Genomic DNA, 22,182 nt, shown 5'->3' with positions numbered 1-22,182 from the left:
CTTCAAATGAGGCATTAGAGTTTCCTGCTTTGTAATTCTCTTCCAGAAGCTTTGGCTGCTGCTTTCCTCCCCCTGCAAATGGGCTGCTGTGCATAGCAGTAAGATGCAGTGTAGAAATTAATTCCTGACCACTTGTTTCAACTCAGGATCTTCTGACAGCTCCTCAGGAGCCAAGCTATGACTCCCATCGACCTGGCTCGTTTCCCGTGTTGGCCACTTGCTGCGGTTTGAAGTGGAGTAGCTTTGTTTTTCACTTCAYGCTGCTCTGTAATATTGCTGTTCTACATGCCTCAAATTTAGAGGTTTATTAAATGTTTTGCAATCTTTTTCGAGTGAGAAGTATTGTGTATAGATTGATGATACTGACATTTTTGCAGGAAGGTTTTGTTATCGTTGTTGTTTATATCYTTTTTTTTTTCCCTGAAAACAAATGTGCTTGATGTTATATTAGTTCTGCTGTGTCCAGTGATTGTGGACAGATTTGACCCCAATGGATTGTTTCCAGGTTTTCTCTTGAGCCTGAGGTAAAGGAGAGTTGAAGCAAATGAATTATGAGAGTTATATTTTTATTAAACAATTTTTAATCTTGCATTTTGAAATTATTTAAATTAAAGCAGGTGATTTCTTTCTACTTTGAGTAGTACTAATGAACTGACCTCAAAGCGGCAATAAAAAAAYTAGGAATTTGTTACTAGTTGAGAGCTCAGGTAGTTTTGCCTGTGTGTTAGACTTGAGTGTTGTGTTACAGAAAATAACTATTTGTTTCTAATGTCCCTTGTGTCTTTATTGCTGTTATAGCGCTGTAATCTCTTGGGCCGTGGCCAAAGAGAGGTCAGTTTGATTGAATTAATTTGCTTTATTTCAGATCCACGCAGGGCCTTCCACTTGGCTCTTCAGCCAGTCTCTTGTTCAGCCTGTCTATTAGCGAGCCTAATCCTTGGACTTCAAAGCTTCAGCCATTTATAGCCTGTTAAAGCCAGGAAGTTTCTGATGGATTAGGGCAAGGAATGAGTTTGAAGTCTGTAATGTGCACCACTGTCACTGATAAAGACTAGTTTATTACCCTACAGTAGTATCTGCACTTTTATGGCTATTCTCTTTTAATTGGTTATAGTAAAGCTGAGGCGCTTAACCTCGGAGAGCATCGAGTGCCCTATTTCCTGGTCATTCCCATATAAGGAACATGTTTCTGTATGGAAAAAAACCTTGCCTTTCGTCGTTGCAGTCCTCCATGTTTTTATTTTGTTTTATATATGGAAGTGGGAGGGCTGGGTGAAGGACATCAAAGGTATTTTCCTTCGTGATGATGTGCAGTAAACCTGGGCTTGGATTTGGGTGTCCTGAGATGCAACTGGTGTAGTGCTACATRAATGTGGCCTGTGGCTGCTCTTTGCTTCTCTCACCAACACTGGAATAGKATTATAATTGAAAATGACACYGAATACTCTTGACATTGTCATCCGAGCAACGTGCATTAGAAATAAATGTCCAATATTCCTATTGCCCTTGGGAACAGAAGAGATGAAGTACGTGCAAATACTAAAATCAATCTCTTCTTTTTTTAAAGTGTTTATATACTAGGAATAATACCTTTGTGTTGAACATCTTGTGCTTTGGTCTTGATTTGGCTTGACTGAACACCCTTCCTTCCCAGGCTTTCTGATGGAGCGCTCCATGTAGGTGGCTACGTGGTGGGAGCTGAGTTGTGTGTTTGGGTGTTATTGCTGAGTGAGTTGAGTGCGCCAAGCGGGAACGTGGTGTTTGGGATGAGCTTGGAAACCAAGGAGCTCATCTGCTGCCTTTGAACCCAGTCTGACCAGTGGCTAAGGAATAAAGATAAAATGGTCACAGCAAAGGAATATGCGAGTAACACAGAAGCCTTGTGCAGGCTTTCTGAGGTTCTCAGGGTATTATTTATCATGGTTAAAATAGTGGGTCTGGAATGTGAAACAATAGAGAGAAACTGTCATACTGCCAGGTATAATGATGATGATTTTAATATGGCACCTGAACACACTTTAGAGTCATTTTGCTGATTTTTAAGTGCTCTATGGATTTAAGGCTGATGATTTCTGATCTGTATTTTTCTGAGTCTAATTGCTGAGTATTGCATATATATTCAACCGAACAGTGTGTGTAAATTCACTACTGTGACCACAATAGCAGTCAGCCAACTCCTGACTCAGTGTTCAGTGTTAATAAAACAAAATGGTTAAAAGCTTTGAAATTTAGGAAATTTTTTTTCTTTTTCTTTCTTTCTTTTTTTTTTTTTTTTAATTCACTCTTTATCCATTAAAATAAACATTGTGGTTCAAGTGTCTGCTCCTGAAAGTATTGGCATAGACAGGATTTTTTCCTCCTCCATTCAGCCAAACACTTTCGCTTTTTACTTTTGAATTTAAGTCTTCATTCAAATTCTTAATTAAAGGTTCTAAAATTCAAGAAAATGGTTTATGTTAGAAATTTCCAGTGACTTTTAGTTACACAAACTTATCTACCATATAAATATGTTTATATAAAGAGAGAGGTATAAATGCATTGCTCTCTGTAAATATGCAATAAGCTACAAGCCAAATGTGTGGTAGTTTGACTCCTTTTTTCAGTCCAATTTTGTRAAAATCAAAACTGCATTTTAAGGGCTGTATTTTCTGTCTAGTTGCATCAGTTGTGTCAGTTATATCCTGCAGCTAAGTTGCTGATAAATCCATAATAAGATACAGACCGTGGGGTTTACGGACATCATTATCTTCCCTACTTCAGCTTGGTCATACTGATGGACAGCACTGATATAAAACACTGGGGACAATGAACCTGCATATCCTGTGCATTGCTGTAGCTTAAGAAAGAGCTATCTTTTTATTTATTTATTTATTTATTTATTATCCTGTGATATATTTTTTGTATAGTGCGCCTTTAATGACTGGCCCTGCTAGGAACATTTTGTTGAATTTATATTTATGCTTGGAATTAACCTGTCTACTTCACAGTGTCCTTGATGCCACTTTCTAATTGGATAAATGACTGATTGGTGACTGTGTCTGACTCCCATGAATTACTTTATTGTACAAAATCTTTCCCTTTCATGTGAAAATTACAATATTGTCCATGCAACGATCATTTTGTCCTGTTGTWTTTCTAATAAAGCTGCTCTCTAAATTTAGTTTAATGAAAATTTTTAAGGCTTTAGAGCTGATGTGGAAAGCAAAAGGTGTTTCCCCTCCGCTTTAGATTGTAATATAATTGTCTTTGTCTCATGCCCACCTCTCCCTTCTGTCCTTTGCTTTTCGTCTAATTCAACTGGGAATTCTAATAGGGAAATGCATGTTTAGAGGAGGTGTCTTGCTATTCTTCAATAATATCTATTAAAGTTGCTTTTTTTTTCTTTTAAACTTTTATTTTAATTATTTTTTATCTTAAATTTTTAGAATCAAGTGTTTTAAGTGAGAGTGTGTTTAGGACACTTTTTTCTTGGAGTATGGGAAATCAGCACTGAGTTTGGTCTTGCAGTTCRTGGAAATCATCTTGAGATCATGCTGGAAAAATTTGCTGTGTGATGCAGAGTTGCAGAGTTTATGGTGAGGGATGACGGACGGGCCCGAAATGCAGTTGGGCATGTGGTTATTTGGGATTGCAAGCCACTGGAATCGGAAGCTCCATTTGGAGAAGTCTGGAAAGCGCTGATCTCTCAGCTCTTTCCCGGGCGGTTTGACAGATGCGCTACCTGTTTTTAGAAGACCACAAGGCTTTCTCTTTGGTAGCTCTTGCATCAGTGGTCCCAAATGGCACTAAGTGTCAGCAACGTCCCGAGCCTTCTTGCCAAGCAGCACGTGTTGCTCAAACACAGGTCTTCTGTGGGACGTGCAAGAGGAGGAGCTCGGTCCCTGCCCTTCAGGTTTCATTTGTAGGTAGATTTTTCCATGCTCCGGAGATATGTAAGCTAGAGAGGTGACTAGAACTGGACCGAACCATCCACAAAGTGGAAAATACATGCTCACGAGGCCACTCTGGTAAAGGTAGATTTTATATTGTCGCTTTTTTTCAGTCCCACAAGAACAGTCATTGGGCAGGAAGCTGAATAAAATACATATCTCTGTATTTATTCTCCTTTCTTTGGGCAACTCTTGCATGCTAATCCTTGTTCCAAAACAGAGCTCCAAGGAAAACTGACTTTTGAAGACTCTTGGTGTGGCTTGGAAAAAGGGTTTTGTTTTCCCAGTGAGATAGTGTTTGGACACTGGCGACTTTAAGCAGTATGTGGTTCTGTGTTTTTAGTAGTAGTGTGTGAATAAAATAGTGAATAAACTACTTTTTCCTGCCTCCTGTCCTAAGCCAGGGTGTAGCATCACTGTCTCTTGATGTGTGACTATCCTAATGCAGTGGTGGGCAAGCTGTCCTCACAGACAGCCCTCCGGGAAGCTCTTAGCAGAAAAAACAAAACCAAAGTGGAGAAGGTAGCTGAGCTTCTGCTCTGTCTCTTTCTTAAATATATTTACACTTTTGCCTACCTGGAAGTCAGATATAAATTACCCATCAAAAGCTGGGTTTTTTTTAGATGTGCGTAAAGGTGACTGAAGAGATTCCTGAGGCAGATGTGCAGTCTTATTCAGAAATAAATTATAATATTGAATTATATTTCTTTTTTTTTTTTCTCTCTCATCAGATTCCCTATGGCCCAAGATTCGGGTTCCACTGAAAGTTGTTAGAACTGCAGAAAACAAACTTAGTAACCGCTTCTTCCCCTATGACGAGATTGAAACAGAGGCAGTGTTGGCTATTGATGATGATATCATTATGCTGACCTCGGATGAGCTCCAGTTTGGATATGAGGTGGGAGACTTGCTTTTTTCCTGTCACTTTCTCTGTTCACTTCAGCCCTGCATGTGTCTGTAAAGCAGAGAAGACATTGCACAGTATGCTCATTCAGATAGTTTCATCTCTCTACACGCTATGACAGTTCAGTGCTGATTGAAATGTGTGGAGGAACTGGATTTAGGAGCTACGGTTAATCAGATAGTCATTATTTTATACAGAAAAACTGCTAACCAACAGAATTGTTAGGTAACTCTCACAGTTTTGCCAAGACACTCCAGAAAATATTGTTTAATTTGTGTAATGGAAAGCAGCCTGGAGATTGTGAATAGGATTCATCTTATTAGTTTCAAAAGCTTTATAGATACGACAAATCAGAAGTGATCTCCARGTTAATATTTCAGGTATTTTGAGAGCAAGAATTGCAGAGTTTGCCATTCTGAATCAYTGCCCGTCTTTCGCCTGACAGGACTGGCTGCTATGATGTGCTCTCTTCAAGCAAAATTAGTTGTTTAGTTGTCCCATTAATTTGGTAGCCACTGAGGCACTTTAAAGTAAAAAGAAATGGAGTGTTTTATTCACTGCTCTGTTAGCCGACGAACAGCATTTTCTCTTCCTGGGGGAATATTGCTGTCAGATTCTTCCTGTAGGAATTGATGGACAAGACAAGTTTCAGAGATTAAGTGCTGAGAACAGAGGAAGCCTCTTGAGGACATGCCAGAATAAGGTGGAGTGCAGTGAAAAGGGGAACTGAAGAATGTCTAGGAGGGGATGCATATGTGTCATATGCTTGAAATGGCAAAGCTTCAACAGCTGCTCTTGTAATGAGAGCATTAATAAGGAGAAAGTTGGTCCAAATGGGTTGCACATGGCAGTACAAAGAGGTGAAAGTTTTCGTAGTGATGTTTGAGTTGTTTGTCAAAAAGTGCCCCTRCTTAACGTGACAGGGTTGTCTTCCTTCCGAAACTTCAGTCTGAATGAGTTAATTTTGTCTCTCATTTGAGCATATGACACAGTTCCTGGTCTGACATTACTGATACACCCCTGCATTTCAGATAAATGTRCTGTATTTGCAGATAAATCAGAAACTTTAAAAAATGTAATAGCGTATTTTAGGAAAGGTCTTGAGTAATTTAATCCTAGCTGTGCCTGAAAAAAAGAAAAAAAAAAAGTTAATTTTCATAGTTAAATTGAGTGAAATAATGAAAACTAGTATTCTCAAGAGTTGAAGACAAATTAAATGTGATAATTGCCTCAATTTTAACAGTTAGTTGTTAATACAAGAACATACTTTTAAAGATAAATGTTTGAAATGTCTTCAATATGAATATGTATGCGATAAAATATGGCTCTTTCTCCCTCTCGAATGCCAGAAACCTTTAGCAAGCAGTGAGTTTTGGTGTCCAGAAGTTTCATGTGGTATAACGTAGGCATGCTGGTGAAGTAACTAAGAAGTTAAGTAGTGAAGAGAAGGGTTTAATCTATTATGTGTGTCTCCAGAAAGAAAATGCTTCCTTTGCTGGCTTGAGAGTAATGGGTTAGTACATGAAGTGTGAAGGATGGAATGAAGAGGAGGCGAGTGGAAGAGGGTTCTTCTGGCCACGTGTGCCTGCTCTGTGCTGCATTGTCTACAGTGAGTGTTGGGAGCACTGTGTTCAACAGCAACGCAGTGAAGTGTTGGTGGTTCTGCAAGCCAGGTTGCTTTGGTTCGTGTTGGTGGTTGTAACTACAAGTTCTGAGGGAGAACTGAGGGCCAGAAAAACAACAAAACCGTAACCAGCATGCGGTGTGAGTTCTGGATCCGTTTCCAGTTTGATTTTCATAAGGCTGTTCTGAAGTAAATATCAATAAGTTTTGTAGAAACCTAYGTGATTGTCTAAGTAGTTCCAAATGGGTATGTGCTCCTGACAGGCGACTTGGAGGGCTTTGAAGCAAGACTCGCATGCAGTACTGAGCTGTATGTCAGCCAGGGACCTGAGAACTAGGCCTGTGTGCTCATATGTCCAATGCATCAATTTACGTTTCCACTGTTAAGAATATACCTAACTCCATATGTAGTGGGCCGTGTCCCTGAGGCAGGAAGGTGTCACCCCCATGAGGAAAGCSGAGGCAACGGGAGGTTTGAGAGGATTCCCTGTGGTCAGGGTGGTTAGGTGCCAGTTGGGACCTGCAGCTCCTCGTGCCCAGCTCTGACTGTGGCTGCCTGGTTTGTTGGCCTGCTGCAGACCGTGGGCTTTGGTTGCAGGGATTACCCAAGGAGCAGCCCTTACCTTCCGTGTGCGAGTGCAACTGCTGGGACACAGGGTTGYTTAGTCTGGCAGATTAAAGCTAATGCTGCTGCCGTTCTCTCATTTTGGTATAAATCCACTTCCACTGGAGTTCTGAGAGTCCAGCTTAGTGCCTGGCTGCATAGCTGGGAAATGAAAATGCCTTCTTGAGCAGAGAGCTGAGACAAACCACGGCTTCTGTGGGCCCTGGTGTTTTGAGAATGCTTGTTTCTGTAAAATAAATGAGTGGAAATGTCTTTAAATACATCAACACAGCAGGTTATTTTATAAATATACAGTTTTCCTCCTATGGAGGTTGGGGGATATAATTCCTGCTCTCTGGCCCAGAAATCAAGGCTGAAGATTGATCTTTCCTGTCCCTGAGTGTCTGTGACTTGCTTGACAGGCCTGAGCTGGCTCCCAGATGTTTAAATTGTCCTCAGCCTGTGATAATTTATTTATCTGTTTATGTGTGTTACCAGAAAAGTATCTCGCAAACTCTTGACTCATTTGCAGGGGAACCCAGAGGGATCAGTAGCAGCATATAATGTTACTAGAAAGTTTTCTTTTAAAAGTATGTCAGCTTCTGCTTCAGTAATAAGAAGGGTTGGAAACGTGACGGTCAGTAATTTTCTTTTCTTCTCCTGACATGCTTGAGACTTTATTTTTAAACATGTGGCAATATCCCCTCCGTCACGGTCTTGTCTGGATGTATAAGAGCAAGCCTAAAAAAAAAAAAAACCATGAAACTTTGATCTCTGTACACTTTCGGCCATAAAAAATTATAGTAACACTCAAAGTGTCAGACATTTTTTACTTGTTAAAAGTGACCTATTATGGTACAGTGATTTATTACATGACATAAATCTATCGGAGCAAGCAGCAAAGTGGCCCCTRTGTGCTGCTGTATTAAGGTAGTGTAAGAATAATCATGACAATATGACTTGTGAAAAAGAGGSTTTCTCTAAGTTGTGTGATGAAATCACAGGGGCGAATCAAGGCACTAARGACGATTAGAAATGAAACAGTTAAGGCCAGACAGCTTCCCCACTTAACAATCTTCGTTCACAGCATCAGAGAGATTCAAGAGAAGGAGCCTGTAGTTCGATTAATGTTTAAAAAATGAAAGCAGAACCATTGGTTGCTGGGGAAGCGTGTGGACTGGAACATACTTCTGGCCTCCCCACCCTCGAGCTTCAGCTCTCCGCAGGGCAGATTGCTTCACATTTCCATCCAGCTGACCAAGGGGGATAGTGGTTTCCAAACACGAATTTCGAACGTTGTTTTCCCAACGTTTACACATGAAATGTATTAGAGTGTGTCAATAGTTATATCACAGCTTCAGGAACTGTCTAATCAAAACTGGAAAAATGGAGATTTTCATAAGCAGAGAAACAATCAGTGTTTCCAATACTACCGCAGCGGTGCTGTAAAAATGAAACATTGGCTCTCCCCCATGAATTAAGTAAAACACAGTCAATCAGTACGTTTTCTCTCCTCCCACGGTCCAAGCCACGCTTAATTCTCCCAGCTCCTCAGAGGCATGGCTTGGTGTTGAAAAACAGAGCAAACATAAGCACGAAGCCCACAGAGATAAGCAATGCTTTGCAGGCACGTAGTTTCCAAGGGAACTTCATGATTTGAAGAAAGCTTCAAATGTGGCTGGTAGCTACTCATGGAGAAGTTGTCTTTTGGTAGGCAAAGGGTCATATTATTTCTCCTTGAAGTAATGTCAAAAATATTTTTAACAGTTGGAATGAATATGCAAGAGTTCTTGTAAAGAAGGCACTCAGTCTTACACAATCTCTTAGCCTTGGAAACAAAGATTAYCTTTTTTCTCTCGGTGTCTGTCACAAGAGCTACCAAGTCACAACTTTTTCTGCTAGATTTCTCATCTGAGGAGTGGTTGATTCAAAAATACTTCTCTTCAGCATTTCCAGTGCCTCTTGCCTTGCAGGGTCCATGGAAGAGGGTTACCTGCTAAGGAGCACGCTAAGGTTACTCTGCACACTTGGCAAGACCTTTTTCCTTGGATGTGTAACCCTTACCCCAAGGGTATCCCAAGCCGTCCTTCTTGAGGCTGAGAGCTAGTAGCATCAGTGACTTAGCCAAAACCTATTCCTAACAGACTGGTTAATTGTAAGCAACGGTCAAATAAGTAAATGAACTGTGGTGCCAAATGGAAAGTAGTATAGGGATCATTACCACAGTTGCTATTCTGAATGCTTCTTTATAAACAGTAGCTGCGTGTATTAATTTTGGCACAAGACACTTGCATGGGTTTGTGCAGTCAGCTAGAGGCAGCTTTTTGGAGCCTTTCCAGGAATTGCCATTGAATGAGCTAGTGATAAACATTATGAAGAAACCAAGGTTTCCCCAGACTTTGATAGCATTCCTTCAAAAAGGAATCTTTGTTTAAAACAACCAAATGACATTTTAGATGCGTCAGGGTAGTGTTGAGCCTTACAGGGGCACAAAGGAATCAGTATTAGTAACATACGTTACAATTGGCTTTTATTTTATGTCATTTGGATTCTTGAAGATCTCACCGGAGAAAAAAAACCTCTAGAAAGAATATAAATGCACCGTTCTGCATTATGAGGGCCCTCAGACCCCTTGGGAAGCAGTAGCTGAGTTTAATCTCTCCTTCAGCTGCCTTCAATATGCGTGTCATTCCTGCTGCAAGAATTCCTTGCTCGGCACGTTACGCATTGCAGCGTTCCGCCAAACCTTGTGTTGAGCCTTGGTAGCTTATGTTGCAGGGTCTTGCAACAGCTGGGAGATGGGTATTTTAATAATGAGGTTTCAAAAAAAGTGCAGCTTGATTATTCCCTTTTTTTAAAGTGCGTGGGGATGAGGAAAAGGGAGGTGCTATACATTTGTCCTTTTGCTCTTTATTAATGTTAATGACGTCGTGTCAAAATTGAATCAGGTGTCCCAGGTCTTCACTGGTCTTTCAAAAACTTTGTATACGTGTGTATATATATTATAATTAGCTGGTGGCACTAATTTGTGACAATATCCTTTGAATTCTGCTGCTTGAGTTCCAAATCACCTCGGCTTTCAAGAGCCCCCTGTTAGACAGTTGCCCGGTCTAAATACAGTCCAAGAACTCCTGCCCAAGCYTTCTCTCCAGAAAGATTGATTTCTGGATAAAGTACAAGTGCGAGAGTCAGAAGATCTGGTTCCCATTCTTGTTTCCTGTCTGATTTTTGGCAGGTTTCCTCGTCTGTACGTTTGAAATAACAACTACTCTCATCATGGGATTCTCAARCTATATTAACTGACAGCAATAAAATGTGTTGAGATCTAGAGATGAAAAGGTATATAGCAATGCAAAATCGTAGAAATGTAGTGCAGAAGTAGTAAATTAATGCTGATTGTTTTATCATATTTACTTTGATCAAGTACTTGTACAGAGYCCTTATAGTCCAGGTCTCCTAGCTGAAAAGTATTGGCACATAGGAAGTACCCTAAGGAAACTGTGGACAAAGTGAGGTTTTCGGCATTGCAGAGCTCTGTATAATACTTGCTTTACTGCAGCCTCGTCTGATCTGTGTTCTAGGATTCCTTTGCCAGCTGTACACAGACAAGTTTTGCTTGTGAAATGCTCCCTCAGGGAGCCGAGAGGTTTTTCATCATTGTTTCTTGCATGCACATTGCAATTTGGTCATAAATGAYGGCTTCTATTTATTTATTTATTTATAATAAAAATAAAAATGCTACCAAGTTGAAGCAGAAGTTCTTGTTACCTAACCTGATGTRTTTTGAGAGTCAAGACTCATGTTCTTCCAATAAATTTAGCAGATACTGGAATAATAAAAAGGAAAAAAATGAGTAATTAGTCTGTGTGAATAGTGTTGATAAATACTAACTTCATTGTTGATCAGCAAAAAATACTTTGTATTTAGCTAGTATATAGTATTCAGACCCCTTGAAATAATTATAACCCTTTCTCCCTTTTAACTCCTGCGAAAAAATGACCATTATTTAATGTGGCCAGCAGTGTGGAGAACTGGGGTTGCGTTAATGATGCCCTTCTCCTTGTTCTTGTCTAGTGTGTTTGATCCTGTCGTCAGCTGCAGGGTAATGTATGGAGTGACAAGGATGGTATCTTGATTGCATCCAGCTGTCTGGAACAAGTCAGGGGCAGAGAGGCCTGCCATGTAGCAGCGGATCCATCCAAGCACCCACTAAAGAATGCCAGAAATATTAAAATATAAGCTTGTGTTAAGCCCTGTGCTATCAAAGTAAACAGGTTGGTTAGATCCCAAGGCAGCTGTGAAAGTAGTTAGGCTGTAGCCGCATCTACTGAAGTCAACATCAGAAGTCCTGCTTTAATCATGCTGGTTTTAGGTAGCGTTAAATTCTTTCTGAGCAATTGGTAGAATTGCTCTGCAGTGGGAGAGTTGGTGCTGCTTTGTGGCTCTTTGCTCTCCTGTTGGCCTGCCTGAGTTGCATGGTCCTTTCAAGCCAACTTGAGTTTTCCCTTGCATGTCCCTGGCCTCTCTCCCAGTTTTGAGAACTGGAATTTGTGAGGATTGCCGTGGTGTTTCTGCCTTRCCGAGGAGCTGTGTCGTGTCTGCACGCCGGTGTGGAGGGCCTGCTCAGCACCCTGCCCTGTTTCCCGCTCTCCAGGTTTGGCGTGAGTTTCCCGACAGGCTGGTGGGGTATCCAGGGCGCCTGCATCTCTGGGACCACGAGATGAACAAATGGAAGTACGAATCCGAATGGACCAATGAAGTCTCAATGGTGCTCACCGGGGCAGCCTTTTATCACAAGGTAACCACAGTGCTAGAAATAAAGGGAGGGGTCAGAATATCTYGCTATTAAAAGATATAATGCTGTTTGTACCAGGCGGTGATCTCTGACTGTCCTTTTGAGAATTCAAGTAATTATTGGACCACCTTTGTGTGTCACCTGAAAAGGCTGTGGTGGCACAAAGTGTCATTTGTTGAATTCTTAGGAAGTGAGATGGGTCAGTCTTCCAGAGAACAAGCAGTTCGGCTTGAACTGCAGAAGGTCCTGCTAATACACAGCAGGAACCTTTCCTTGGGAGCTGCATGTTTCTGTCCTTGTTCTGTGAGTATATTGTGAAACCACGATTGTTTCCTACAACAATCCGAGGAAGGATCGAGAACTTTCCYTAAGGCTTCTACCACTGCTGTGAAAGCTACTGATTTGTCTCCTTCTATAAAAGAAATGGGTTTCTGTGCTTAAAGGAAAAACTTGTCAATTTGTAGGATGTGTAACTGTGATTGCCTCTTGCTTTTGTAATGAGTATAGCTTTGTAGGTAAGTATTAAAAAAAAGGAAAACAAGTTGAAAAGGAATTTGTTTGCTGATCAGGAAAGGAGTGGTTACATCTCTGGGCAAACAGAAATGACTGTCAGCTAAAGTCATCCTTGGCTGAAGATGGGAGAAGAGATTGCCTGTAACCTATCCCTACCTGTCTGCTGTTCAGTGACTGAAATGTTTAAAGTCTTAAAGTTATTGAATCTCTATTTAAAATTCTTAAAATTTAAAATTATGTTCTCTCTCTTTCCATCTATCCTGCAGTATTTTAACTATCTTTACACCTATAAAATGCCTGGAGACATCAAGAACTGGGTGGATGCCCATATGAACTGTGAAGACATTGCCATGAATTTTCTGGTGGCAAATGTCACTGGCAAATCAGTCATTAAGGTAGGATTTTTCTGTACTTCAGCTCTGCAAAGTTTAAAAATGTGATGTACCCATCGTATAAACTTACTTAGTACATGTGAATATACTACTTTGTTGTCTTTTTTTCTCTCATTAACTTCTGGAATGGTGTCACAGTGTCTTCCATGGTAGGAAAGAGTTTATCCCAGTTTGGCAAAACTATTATGCCAGTTGGGAACACAAAACTGTTTTGGTGTTTCTTGCACTTCTGGTATTTATTGCAACCAACTAGATGAGACATGAAGAAGTTAATTTAAGTGATAGATATTTATGTTAAAGTACAAAAATACATACATATATTTTAACTATTTGAGATCACTTGAGGAAAGAAATTGTCACCTGTCCACAGCTCGCTCTGTCACGGACTGGCAACAGCTGATTTATAGGAATGTTAATTGCAAGAATGTTAATTGYGAGATCAGCTTTAAATGAACTTTTTATCCCCGAATTAATTTCCTGACATGTTTCGACACGTTTTCAGGTCTGGACATTCACTCTGTACATTCATTTCCAAGTGTGTCAACTTGGAATGAGATTTAGAGGCCACCGGGCATTACTTCAATTAGCGGGGTCCGCTTTCCCATCTGTCCATCATCATTTACTGGGACTGGGGGCCGCATTTCCTAGAAAAGTCTTTAGAAGATAAAGTGTGTGCTTTTGCTGAAAACGTTTTTGAGCTGTGCAAGGCACAGCAGAATAATTTGGCACCTCTGTGCGAGGGGGAGAGCCCTGCAGAGCTTGCCAGTCAGCTATTAACTGGAGTGAGCAAAAGAGCGTCTGTTGGATTAATGCTACGGTGAAGCATGGGAAGCTATATTTCATCGCTGTTATGGCTGCAAGAACAAATGGTGTTTATACAGGGACCTTGGCAGTGAGAAAACAGTCATTAAACAGGAATTAAGGAGCTTGTCATCGCCACTTCTTTTCGGTTACAGAAGGCAAAACCCCTCCAAGCCATTTTTATTGGGCCCCTGTGAATTTGCAGTCAGTCAGGCCAGATGGAGCTGAATGGAGGAATGGAGTGGCTTTCTTTTTTTTTTTTTTTTTTTAAACATTCCCCCCACCTTTTTTTTTCTTTTTTTGGAGGGCGAGAGCTCGGCTTACACTGCAGGCGTGTTCAGAGGTATTGCACTGCTCTCCGTGCGAGGAGATTAATGTCCCTTCCGCTGATATTTGATGGTATCTGGCATGCCTTTGTGCAGGTGACCCCACGGAAGAAGTTCAAGTGTCCCGAATGCACAGCAATCGATGGGTTATCGCTGGACCAGACACACATGGTGGAGAGGTGAGTGACTRTACCCTTTACTCCACTGCTTGCCTTGTTCTGATCCCCAGAAACATTCTGTATCTCATTAAAGTAGGACCCAAAATGCTCCCTGATTATATTTCTGCAAAATACTAATTTTGAAGGAATATCTCGTGGATTTGGTCACCATAAATCATTCTCACAGGGGATGATGTGRTACTGAAAAGTAGACTGCTACAAGAAAAGACTTTAGAAGGGACCATTTTTTTTTAGCAGCTTTGCTATGAAGCATATAGAACATGGGAATGAAATACAGGTTTAATAGTACTTTCAGTTCCACAACATTTCCATTTTATTATGAAATCTCAAATGTAACGAATGTGAGAATTTTGGATTTTTTTTTAGTCCACACAGTTCCTAGCTTACCAAGGAGKGTTTGACTAACAAGGATATAAATAGCTGATAATGTTATTGAATTTTTATGTTGTCTCTCCTCCAAAAATTCTGAAGCACGGTGCTGTGCTAATGAAGTACATTTGCCTGCACAATTTAATGTGACGTTTTTATAACAATGGTAGCATTCTTATATTTTTGTGAGAATTTAGTTTGGCAATGAGGTATGTATGTGGAAAGGCAGTGAGTGTTTGGAGTGAAATAGTGGATGTTGTAAGCACATGAGTTCTAGTCACTGCTTTACATTAAAATAGCTCCCTAACCTTGACCGAGACACTGAACTTCCCTCCACCTTAGCTTCTAATAAGCAAAAGAAGGGAAAGTTTGTTCAATTTACAAAGATGCTTAAGACCCTTGTTTGAAAAGGGGCTATCTGAGAATAAAAAATAAATAAATCCTTAGGTGAAATTTACCCAAGCCCTAGGACTGACAAAGATATTTTTCTGGAGTCTTCTCAGGCTGCTGCATCCTTCTTGYGGGCTTTGGGAAAAATAATGTGCAGTCACAGAATTGATGGGATGGGTAAACAAGGATAAGCAATTGATGGGATGGGTAAGCAGGTTTTGGAGGATGCCAGCAGAAGCCTTAATGACAGAAAACCAAAAGTCATGCTTCATACTTACAAGTGAAATTTCTTCTCTTCCACACTGCTCACTGAGTAAATTTAAAATATTGTATTAATTGACCAGCCTTTTTCTGCTTTAATTGTATTAGGTATTTATGTATTCTGTGAATGAATGCAAAATTGGTTAGTAGGTCTGGGTCTTATTTATGTATGTCTGTGTGTATGTGTGTATATATATATATGTATATACACACATATATACACACACTACGTAATGGACAAACATGCATGGTTTGGCTGATTGATTGTTAACCATGTGTTAACCAGACCTTGTAGACTATAACCACCAAGACCAGGTGGCAGGTTATTTAGACCGTATGTGTAAGAGTCTGGATTGAAAAAAAAAAAAAAAATGAAGGAAAATGCAAGTCAAACGTAAAAAGTACCCTGTAAGATGGGAAAAAAATGCTCTGTGGGAAGCTTCTAAGAAGGTACTGGAAGCTTTGGAGTACTCAAATGTTAGTTGGAGGAAGCACAAGAGGATGTACTGCCTTTTGCAGTTGTGCACCAGTTACAAAGTGGACTACCTGAACCCAGCTGAGTTCTCCTATGGTTTTGCCAGTTGTATGACAGCTGTGTATAGGATCTGATTAAGGTAGACACCGTAAAAGCAGAAGATGAAAAAAGCGGTATTTGTTCCAAAGTGCCTTATGAAGCTGGGTAAAGGTCATGTTTCCATGTCTATAATCATTTTAGTATCCTCCAGCTAAAGTGCCATTGTCAGTTTATTGAGAACATGTTTCAACTGTTGCCTTGTTTCTCCCATATAGTTTCTGACAGTGGAGATAATTGAGGTATGGGAAATGTTAGRTTGCCTGCAGGTCCACGTATTTTATTTGTCCAGCAAAAGGATTAAATGCTGGGAGAGAAGCTGGCAGCGGGAGAAACCCTGTAGGGATGTACTCTGAGTGTGTTTTGTTTTTCCACGTTTGTTAACGTAATGCTGAAACTACCTGCTAACACTTAAGACCTCACCTCGTCTTGCTCTTACTATATTCCTTCAGCTTATGGAATTTAGTTGAACATCTGACAGAGCTTCTTTTTCCAAATCTTTTAAGTTATCTTTTCCTTTAAAGTAGATAACAAATGACAAAAAACAAACAAACAAACAAAAAAACTAGGCTAGATTTTCCTTATTTAGCAGCGAGCAAGGCTCTTATCTCTTATATATACATATTAGATACCCCCTTTTTTTTTTTTTTTTTTGTATGAGAAGAGTAGCTGCATGGAAAAAGTATATGATCCACAGCATATCATGAAAGAACAACTTGTACAAGTAACTGTACCATGGTGGGTACCTAGCAGGACACTTGGGCTGTCAGGCGAAGACCCATAATTAGCTTCACTTGCCATTTCACAAAATACCAAACCTTGGGTTTTAGCATTCAGAAATTGTGGCATACAGTTTGAGCTAGTTGCAGACCTAGATATCGAGGGATCAGCCTATTGATTATGAAACGAGTAGTTTGTCAGGGTTGTCATGATGGTGCCAGAACCGTTTGGATTTAGGAGTTCTCGGGAGCACAGATGTGTCCTGGGAAGATGTGTAACAAACTGTTTCTGCTGAGCCCTTGACACATGGTACAGTCAAATCTTTCCTTTTTTTTTCCCCTCACCAGTATTGAAGGATATTTAGAGAGAATCACAGGGACCCAAGCTTTGCTATTCTCCTTGCTATCTTCTCCAAGATAAATAAGTAAAATTTCAGCCTCCAAGGCTATTCACCTCCATCATCAAAATACATTAATCAAAGGGAACTTTGAATCAAAATCTCCTTCTTGCCCTAGGTTAGGCCTTTGCATCAGGTCGCAGGAAAAGTTGTAGAAGGATCTCATAATGCATGTATTTACAGGGAACATTTAAGTAGCAACAAGTTTTCTGCCTTTAGCATCTTTGCATCTGGCTCTCAAAGTGGAGAACTCCGTAAAATGCAGCCTAGAGGGCAACTGTCTGTGCAATAAATACAGCAAAGGGCTGAGCAGCTTCTGCAGCAAAGCCAACAGCAGTGCCTCCTTTAGGGCAAATAAATATTTATTGGACTCAAAATAGGAAGACATTCCCTTAACGAGCAAATCGACCCAGGTAGCCTGTGGCCAGAGGTTGCAGGTGCAGAGCTACTCACTCTGCCAAAAAATATTTGGGTTGTAAGGGAGAGGAGGCTGATTAAGAGAGACCCTAGCCTGCTAGATTGGCCCCAAAGCTGATCCAGGCAGCCAGGGGCAGCAGGGCTCTCAGTATCTCAGCCCACACTAATTCGATTCCTTGTTAAGCACAATTGTGTGTTGTTGGTAGAGCAGGGAAAAAATGAATAATTCTTGGAAGCAGAGATGTCTCTGTTAGTATGAATTTGCAGAACTGTGAACTTGGCCAAAAAAAATACCTACCCTCCATATAAGATGACATGTTATTTTTCTTTGTCTTCCTAGCTTTGCATGTTTAATGTGCTACATGTCTTTGCTGTTTTATATTGCCCCAAAGTGACAGATGCTTTGGAATTCAAGCCCTTTAGGTCAGTGCAGAGGATGAAATTCTTGAAAAGAGGCAGCTTTCCTTCAAACGCATTGTGTGGCTCGTACATGCCGTTTTTTCATCTGAAAAAAAAATCCTGTTCCTGATTCTTGAATTTGCTATTTCCTGAAATAAGTTCTCAGACTCAGCCAGATGATTAGAACATACTTACTTTTCATTTTTCATGTTATCTTTTCCTTAGTGATGAAGTGGTTTCTTGTTGGTTAGAAGAACCGGAATGCTTGGACGGGCTGTGGCCATGGCTGCTGTGACGTGGACACCTGCCCGCCGGGCAGAAGGCTGAGATAACTAATTCCTTTCACAGAGGCCACCACGCAGCTGTTACATTGCAAGGTCTTTCCGTCATTACTGGCACGGGCAGGGTTTGAACCAGTAAGACCAGAAGCAAAGGGCYTTGTGTGCCCAGTGAGGGACAGCAGCTGTGCAGACCTCTCACGTGCAGATCTCCCAGGGCATCTGCCTCCTGGCCTGGGAGCTCGGTGCTCCCGCTGCCACGGGACTTCTTGGGACACGCAAGTTGGTTTAGAGCTAGCCATGTTTCGGAAAAATAACTGGTGATTTTGGAATTTGGCCTTACCTGGAAATTGAGATGGCTTTAGGGTATCTCATGTTGGACATCTAACGGAGAAACAGAAAGCACTTAATGTTGCTGGGCAAAATGTTCTGGTACCCTTCTCTAGAGCAGTACTTGTGTGCCAAGGGTCCAAGACCTACGTGTCTGATGGCACGTCTTGTCTTTGCAGCCTTTGGACAACTGATTCTGTCTGTAGGCTTCAGTGCAGCCACTGATGGTTCCTTTGCAGATCTCTGCTTGCCCTGAGCAAGCAGCCTTTGTGCCAGTTCAGGGGTTGTTCCCCAGTGCTTACTCTTTCTTCCCTCTCAAGCTCCAAATTCTTTTTTATTTGTTTCCCAGTGCCAAGATTTGAAGCTGGAGTCAGGGTGAGGGCGTGAGAAGGTAGCAGAAAGTGAGGTGTCTGCATTCGCTGGCCTTGAGAGCTTCTTGACATGAAATATTTAGGTATCAGCAGGAAAGTTATTCACTAGCTGCTTTTTCAGGGCAAGGGGAAAAAAAAAAGCCTGACATATGACCATTGTATGTTGAAAACAGCAACATAGAGATGTAGCTTTCTAACAACTTGGATGTTGGGTTTTCCARCTACTTCCAATTCCTTCATTTGTGAACAGCAGAGGACTTGTGAGCCATTTCTGGTAGCTGTCAAGCTACAACAACTGATGTCTTGTGTTCATCCATGTATTGCCATGATACTCGGAGTCTGAAGTTTTTAAAGGTGTTTTATACAATATATAGCTATCGTTAGCAGAACATTGGGTCAGGTGAGTTTAGCCCAGTTTTCAGGGCCTTCCTCCCGTAGATACCCTGCATTTCAGGGAAGGAGTTAAAGCAGCAGTGTGAGGTTAAGCATCTGTTTGCATCTTGTCCTGAAGCACGTCACCCTTCCTAGCCACAGCATTGCTCACACCTGGGGCTACTAAAACTGAAGGAATCATCAGTGGTTTGAGATGTTCCGTGCTGATGCGACGCCTTACTGCTCAATTTTTTTTCATTTAGACAAGGAAAATAAACTAACTAGTTTCTTTTTGTTGTTTTTATTCTGCTTCACTTTGACGTTGTGGTACAGTTAGCGTTTCTTACACATTGGGACACATTGATTTTTGTGGGGAAAAAAATAGAGCTTCTGATGAGGTCTGATGGAGGCGGGGTGGGGGGAAGGCTTTTTTTGTAGAATTCCCTTCTCACAGATGCTTGTGTTTTGCAGAACCTTTGCTACGAACCAGATTGACCCAACAGCGGCCCTTTAAGAGACATGTTGGCAGCTAATCTGTTCTGGTTTGCAGCATGTACATTGCTTTAGGAATGACTGGAATTCCAGGGGGAGGGAGAGCCAAGCTGTGACCTCCATGTGCACATGTGCTGCTGCCAGCATCCCCCTGCTCTTCTCTCCGATTAAATGGATAAATCAAATAACACCGGCTTCTTTTCAGTTCTTTCTGCACTGAGGCTCCCTTTTTTATTTATTAGAAGCCAACAGGGCTGAAGTATTTCCAAGAACAGGAGGGAAGGTTACGGAGTTGTTTTTCTATCAGTAATTGTGGTGGGAGGTAGGAGACAACTCAGTTGTTGGGGCTTTTAATGACCTTGCTTTCCTTTCTACCAGATCCGAGTGCATCAATAAGTTTGCCTCTGTCTTCGGGACCATGCCTCTGAAAGTGGTGGAGCACCGGGCAGACCCCGTCTTGTACAAAGATGACTTTCCAGAGAAACTGAAGAGCTTTCCCAATATCGGCAGCTTGTAGAGGCAGCTGTGAGGCAAACCCGTGGGCTCCACGTCAGGGCTGAGGAGGTGCTAGGAAGGATGCAAAGCCCTGAAGAAGATGATGCAAGGAAGCAGGTTACGTCCGAGAGGGATGGTGGATCGGTCCTGCCTTCACGTTGCACAGATGTGCAGTGCAAAGCTGAACAACTGCCTCTCTGTCGCATATGGAGGGTTGAACCCATTCATGGCTCCTATGAGAAATGTCAAAACAAACACTTTTTCTCCAAAGGAGGCTGTGCACCTGCAGAATAAAACGGAATCTCGCTCTGTGGTCTGGCTGGCACGACTGACCTCTTCTTTTGAGTGTGCTGGAGCCCCCTTTGATGTGTAAGCATCCATCCATTTGAAGCAACTGTCTACTGCTGTCTTTTGGGAGGAGCTTAGTTCCTATGGGATTGGTGGGCCCCTGTCTCCCAAGCTTAATTGTTGGCTTAAGTAACTGTGTAACAAATGGCTTTTTCTCCATAGTGAGACAAATGTTTATTTTTTACAACAGCAGCAAAAAAAATCTGTTTTGTCACATGGCGTAAAGAATGAAGTGTTTTATTACTTGAAAACTGTTTTAATGCAAATTGGGACACAGAGCAGCTAGGGTGGCCCCTCTGAAAGCAGGGAGACCTGCAGGGTAGAACTCCAGGTGCTTCACCTCCTCTTTCTGCTGAAATCTCAGGTTTTCTGCTGTGCCTGTACAAGAGATTGTGACTCAGGTGTCAAAATTAGTCATGTTATAAGTAAAAGATGCATCTTTAAGTCAGCCTCTACTTTTCCTTCTCTTCATCAAGACAGAGCAGGCAGGTTATAGTTTTACATTATAGCCATACATTGGAACAGCAGCTATGAATTAACATTTGAACACCCAAGGCCTCTTCAGCAGTCAGTGTGTTGCAGTTCTGATTTGTAAAACACTTCAATTTACAGAAATTGCCAGTTCCAGCTTTGATGTGCACATCCCTGTGTACATAGGTGCAAAACACTAATAATGAACAATGATGCATTAAGGCTCTGTAAATTACCACTTTTGGAAAAACTGCGGGATCTTAGCTTACTATTTAAGAGAAACTTGAAATTTCTTAGAAGAAGTGGAATTATTTCTCAAAACTAAAATTAACTTGATTTAAAAAAAGAGATGTGGCAAAGTCAGAAATATAATTGCCGTTATCGAAGGGTCTCTTGTCCTTTGTTATTAGAGATGATCCTGAGTTGGGCTGGAAAAGAAACTTTCCTATTACCAGGACTCGCCTGCTGTTGGGGTCTCCCTTGCTGCCAGTTGCAGAGCTCTCCTCACCGGGCTGTTTTCTGTTCCACTGCGGGCATCCTCCTTGCTCAGGTTTAGCCAAAACCCCAAACAATGGGACAAGTGTTAGGCATCAGAGTCCCCCCTCTCCTAAACTGCAGAGGCAGCAGTGTCAGAAACCAAATGAAAGTCAGGCTGGGAACAGGAAACATCTGCTCCTGTTTGTCTCACCCCCACTAAGACTTATCTGACTGCCCGATGCCTTGGATGTGCTGTGGATGAAGCCACAGATGATTTCAGATGATTGCTGGATTATTTTTAGGTGGCGGTAGCCAGAGAAACCCTCCTGAATTGGCCTCCAGTTGCAAGTTAGCAGGAGGCAACAGGTCCCCTGTCTGTGTCCCAAAGCTTGTGGGCTCGTTCCCCTTCCTCAAAATGCCCAGTGACCAGCATCTGACACGTCTTGTCCTGTCACATTTTGCAGCTGCTTTTATATGGCAGTCTCATCTAAATGATGAATAAAATGTCTGTTTGTGTCATGGAGAAATTTGGGCTATTGGCAGATCTCTAAAATGCCCTGCTTCCCCCCCATGTCTGTAATTCTGTTGGCTTTAATGCAAAATCTGTAGAAATAAGTTGTACCTGTATGTCTGATTTGGAATGGTTTTGTTTTCATCATTAAATTAAGATGGTTGTTAACTATTCATTGTATATATTTTATCAAAAAAGTTATATTAAAAACATTTACAAAAAAAAATATTAAAAAGTAAATCCAAAGAGCATTTGCTGTATTTTGCTTTTGGAGCTGCACTATTGTGTGTGAGGAACCATGGGTGCATTTGGAGCTAAGAATTATGATAACAGGGTGTTTTGCTGGCTGAGTCTGTGTTCAAGCTGAATATCCATAATGTGCTTTGGAGTGATCTAAGCCAGAAGGTAATAGCAAGATCTGTTGGCATGTTGTCTTTCCTGTAACTA

The 22,182-nt window shown here is 41.3% G+C and overlaps 1 protein-coding gene across 1 annotated transcript in view; it reads left to right on the top strand.

The window, feature by feature from the left end:
* EXT2 (exostosin glycosyltransferase 2) overlaps positions 1 to 21,823 on the top strand; it is a 61,294-nt gene extending 39,471 nt beyond the window's left edge. Inside the window, exons 9-13 of the mRNA XM_026034671.1 lie at positions 4,661 to 4,827; positions 11,715 to 11,858; positions 12,635 to 12,763; positions 13,984 to 14,066; positions 19,812 to 21,823. Of these exons, the coding sequence (XP_025890456.1) occupies positions 4,661 to 4,827; positions 11,715 to 11,858; positions 12,635 to 12,763; positions 13,984 to 14,066; positions 19,812 to 19,950 (662 nt within the window). The 3' untranslated portion in view covers positions 19,951 to 21,823. The remainder of the gene's footprint in view (positions 1 to 4,660; positions 4,828 to 11,714; positions 11,859 to 12,634; positions 12,764 to 13,983; positions 14,067 to 19,811) is intronic.
* The last annotated feature ends 359 nt before the right edge of the window (positions 21,824 to 22,182 follow it).

Source organism: Nothoprocta perdicaria, unplaced genomic scaffold (genome assembly GCF_003342845.1).
Source record: "Nothoprocta perdicaria isolate Ctin4 unplaced genomic scaffold, notPer1 scaffold_15, whole genome shotgun sequence".
Lineage (NCBI taxonomy): Eukaryota > Metazoa > Chordata > Aves > Tinamiformes > Tinamidae > Nothoprocta > Nothoprocta perdicaria.
The sequence above is the reverse complement of the archived record's forward strand: the minus strand, read 5'-3'. Positions and strand labels throughout refer to the sequence as shown.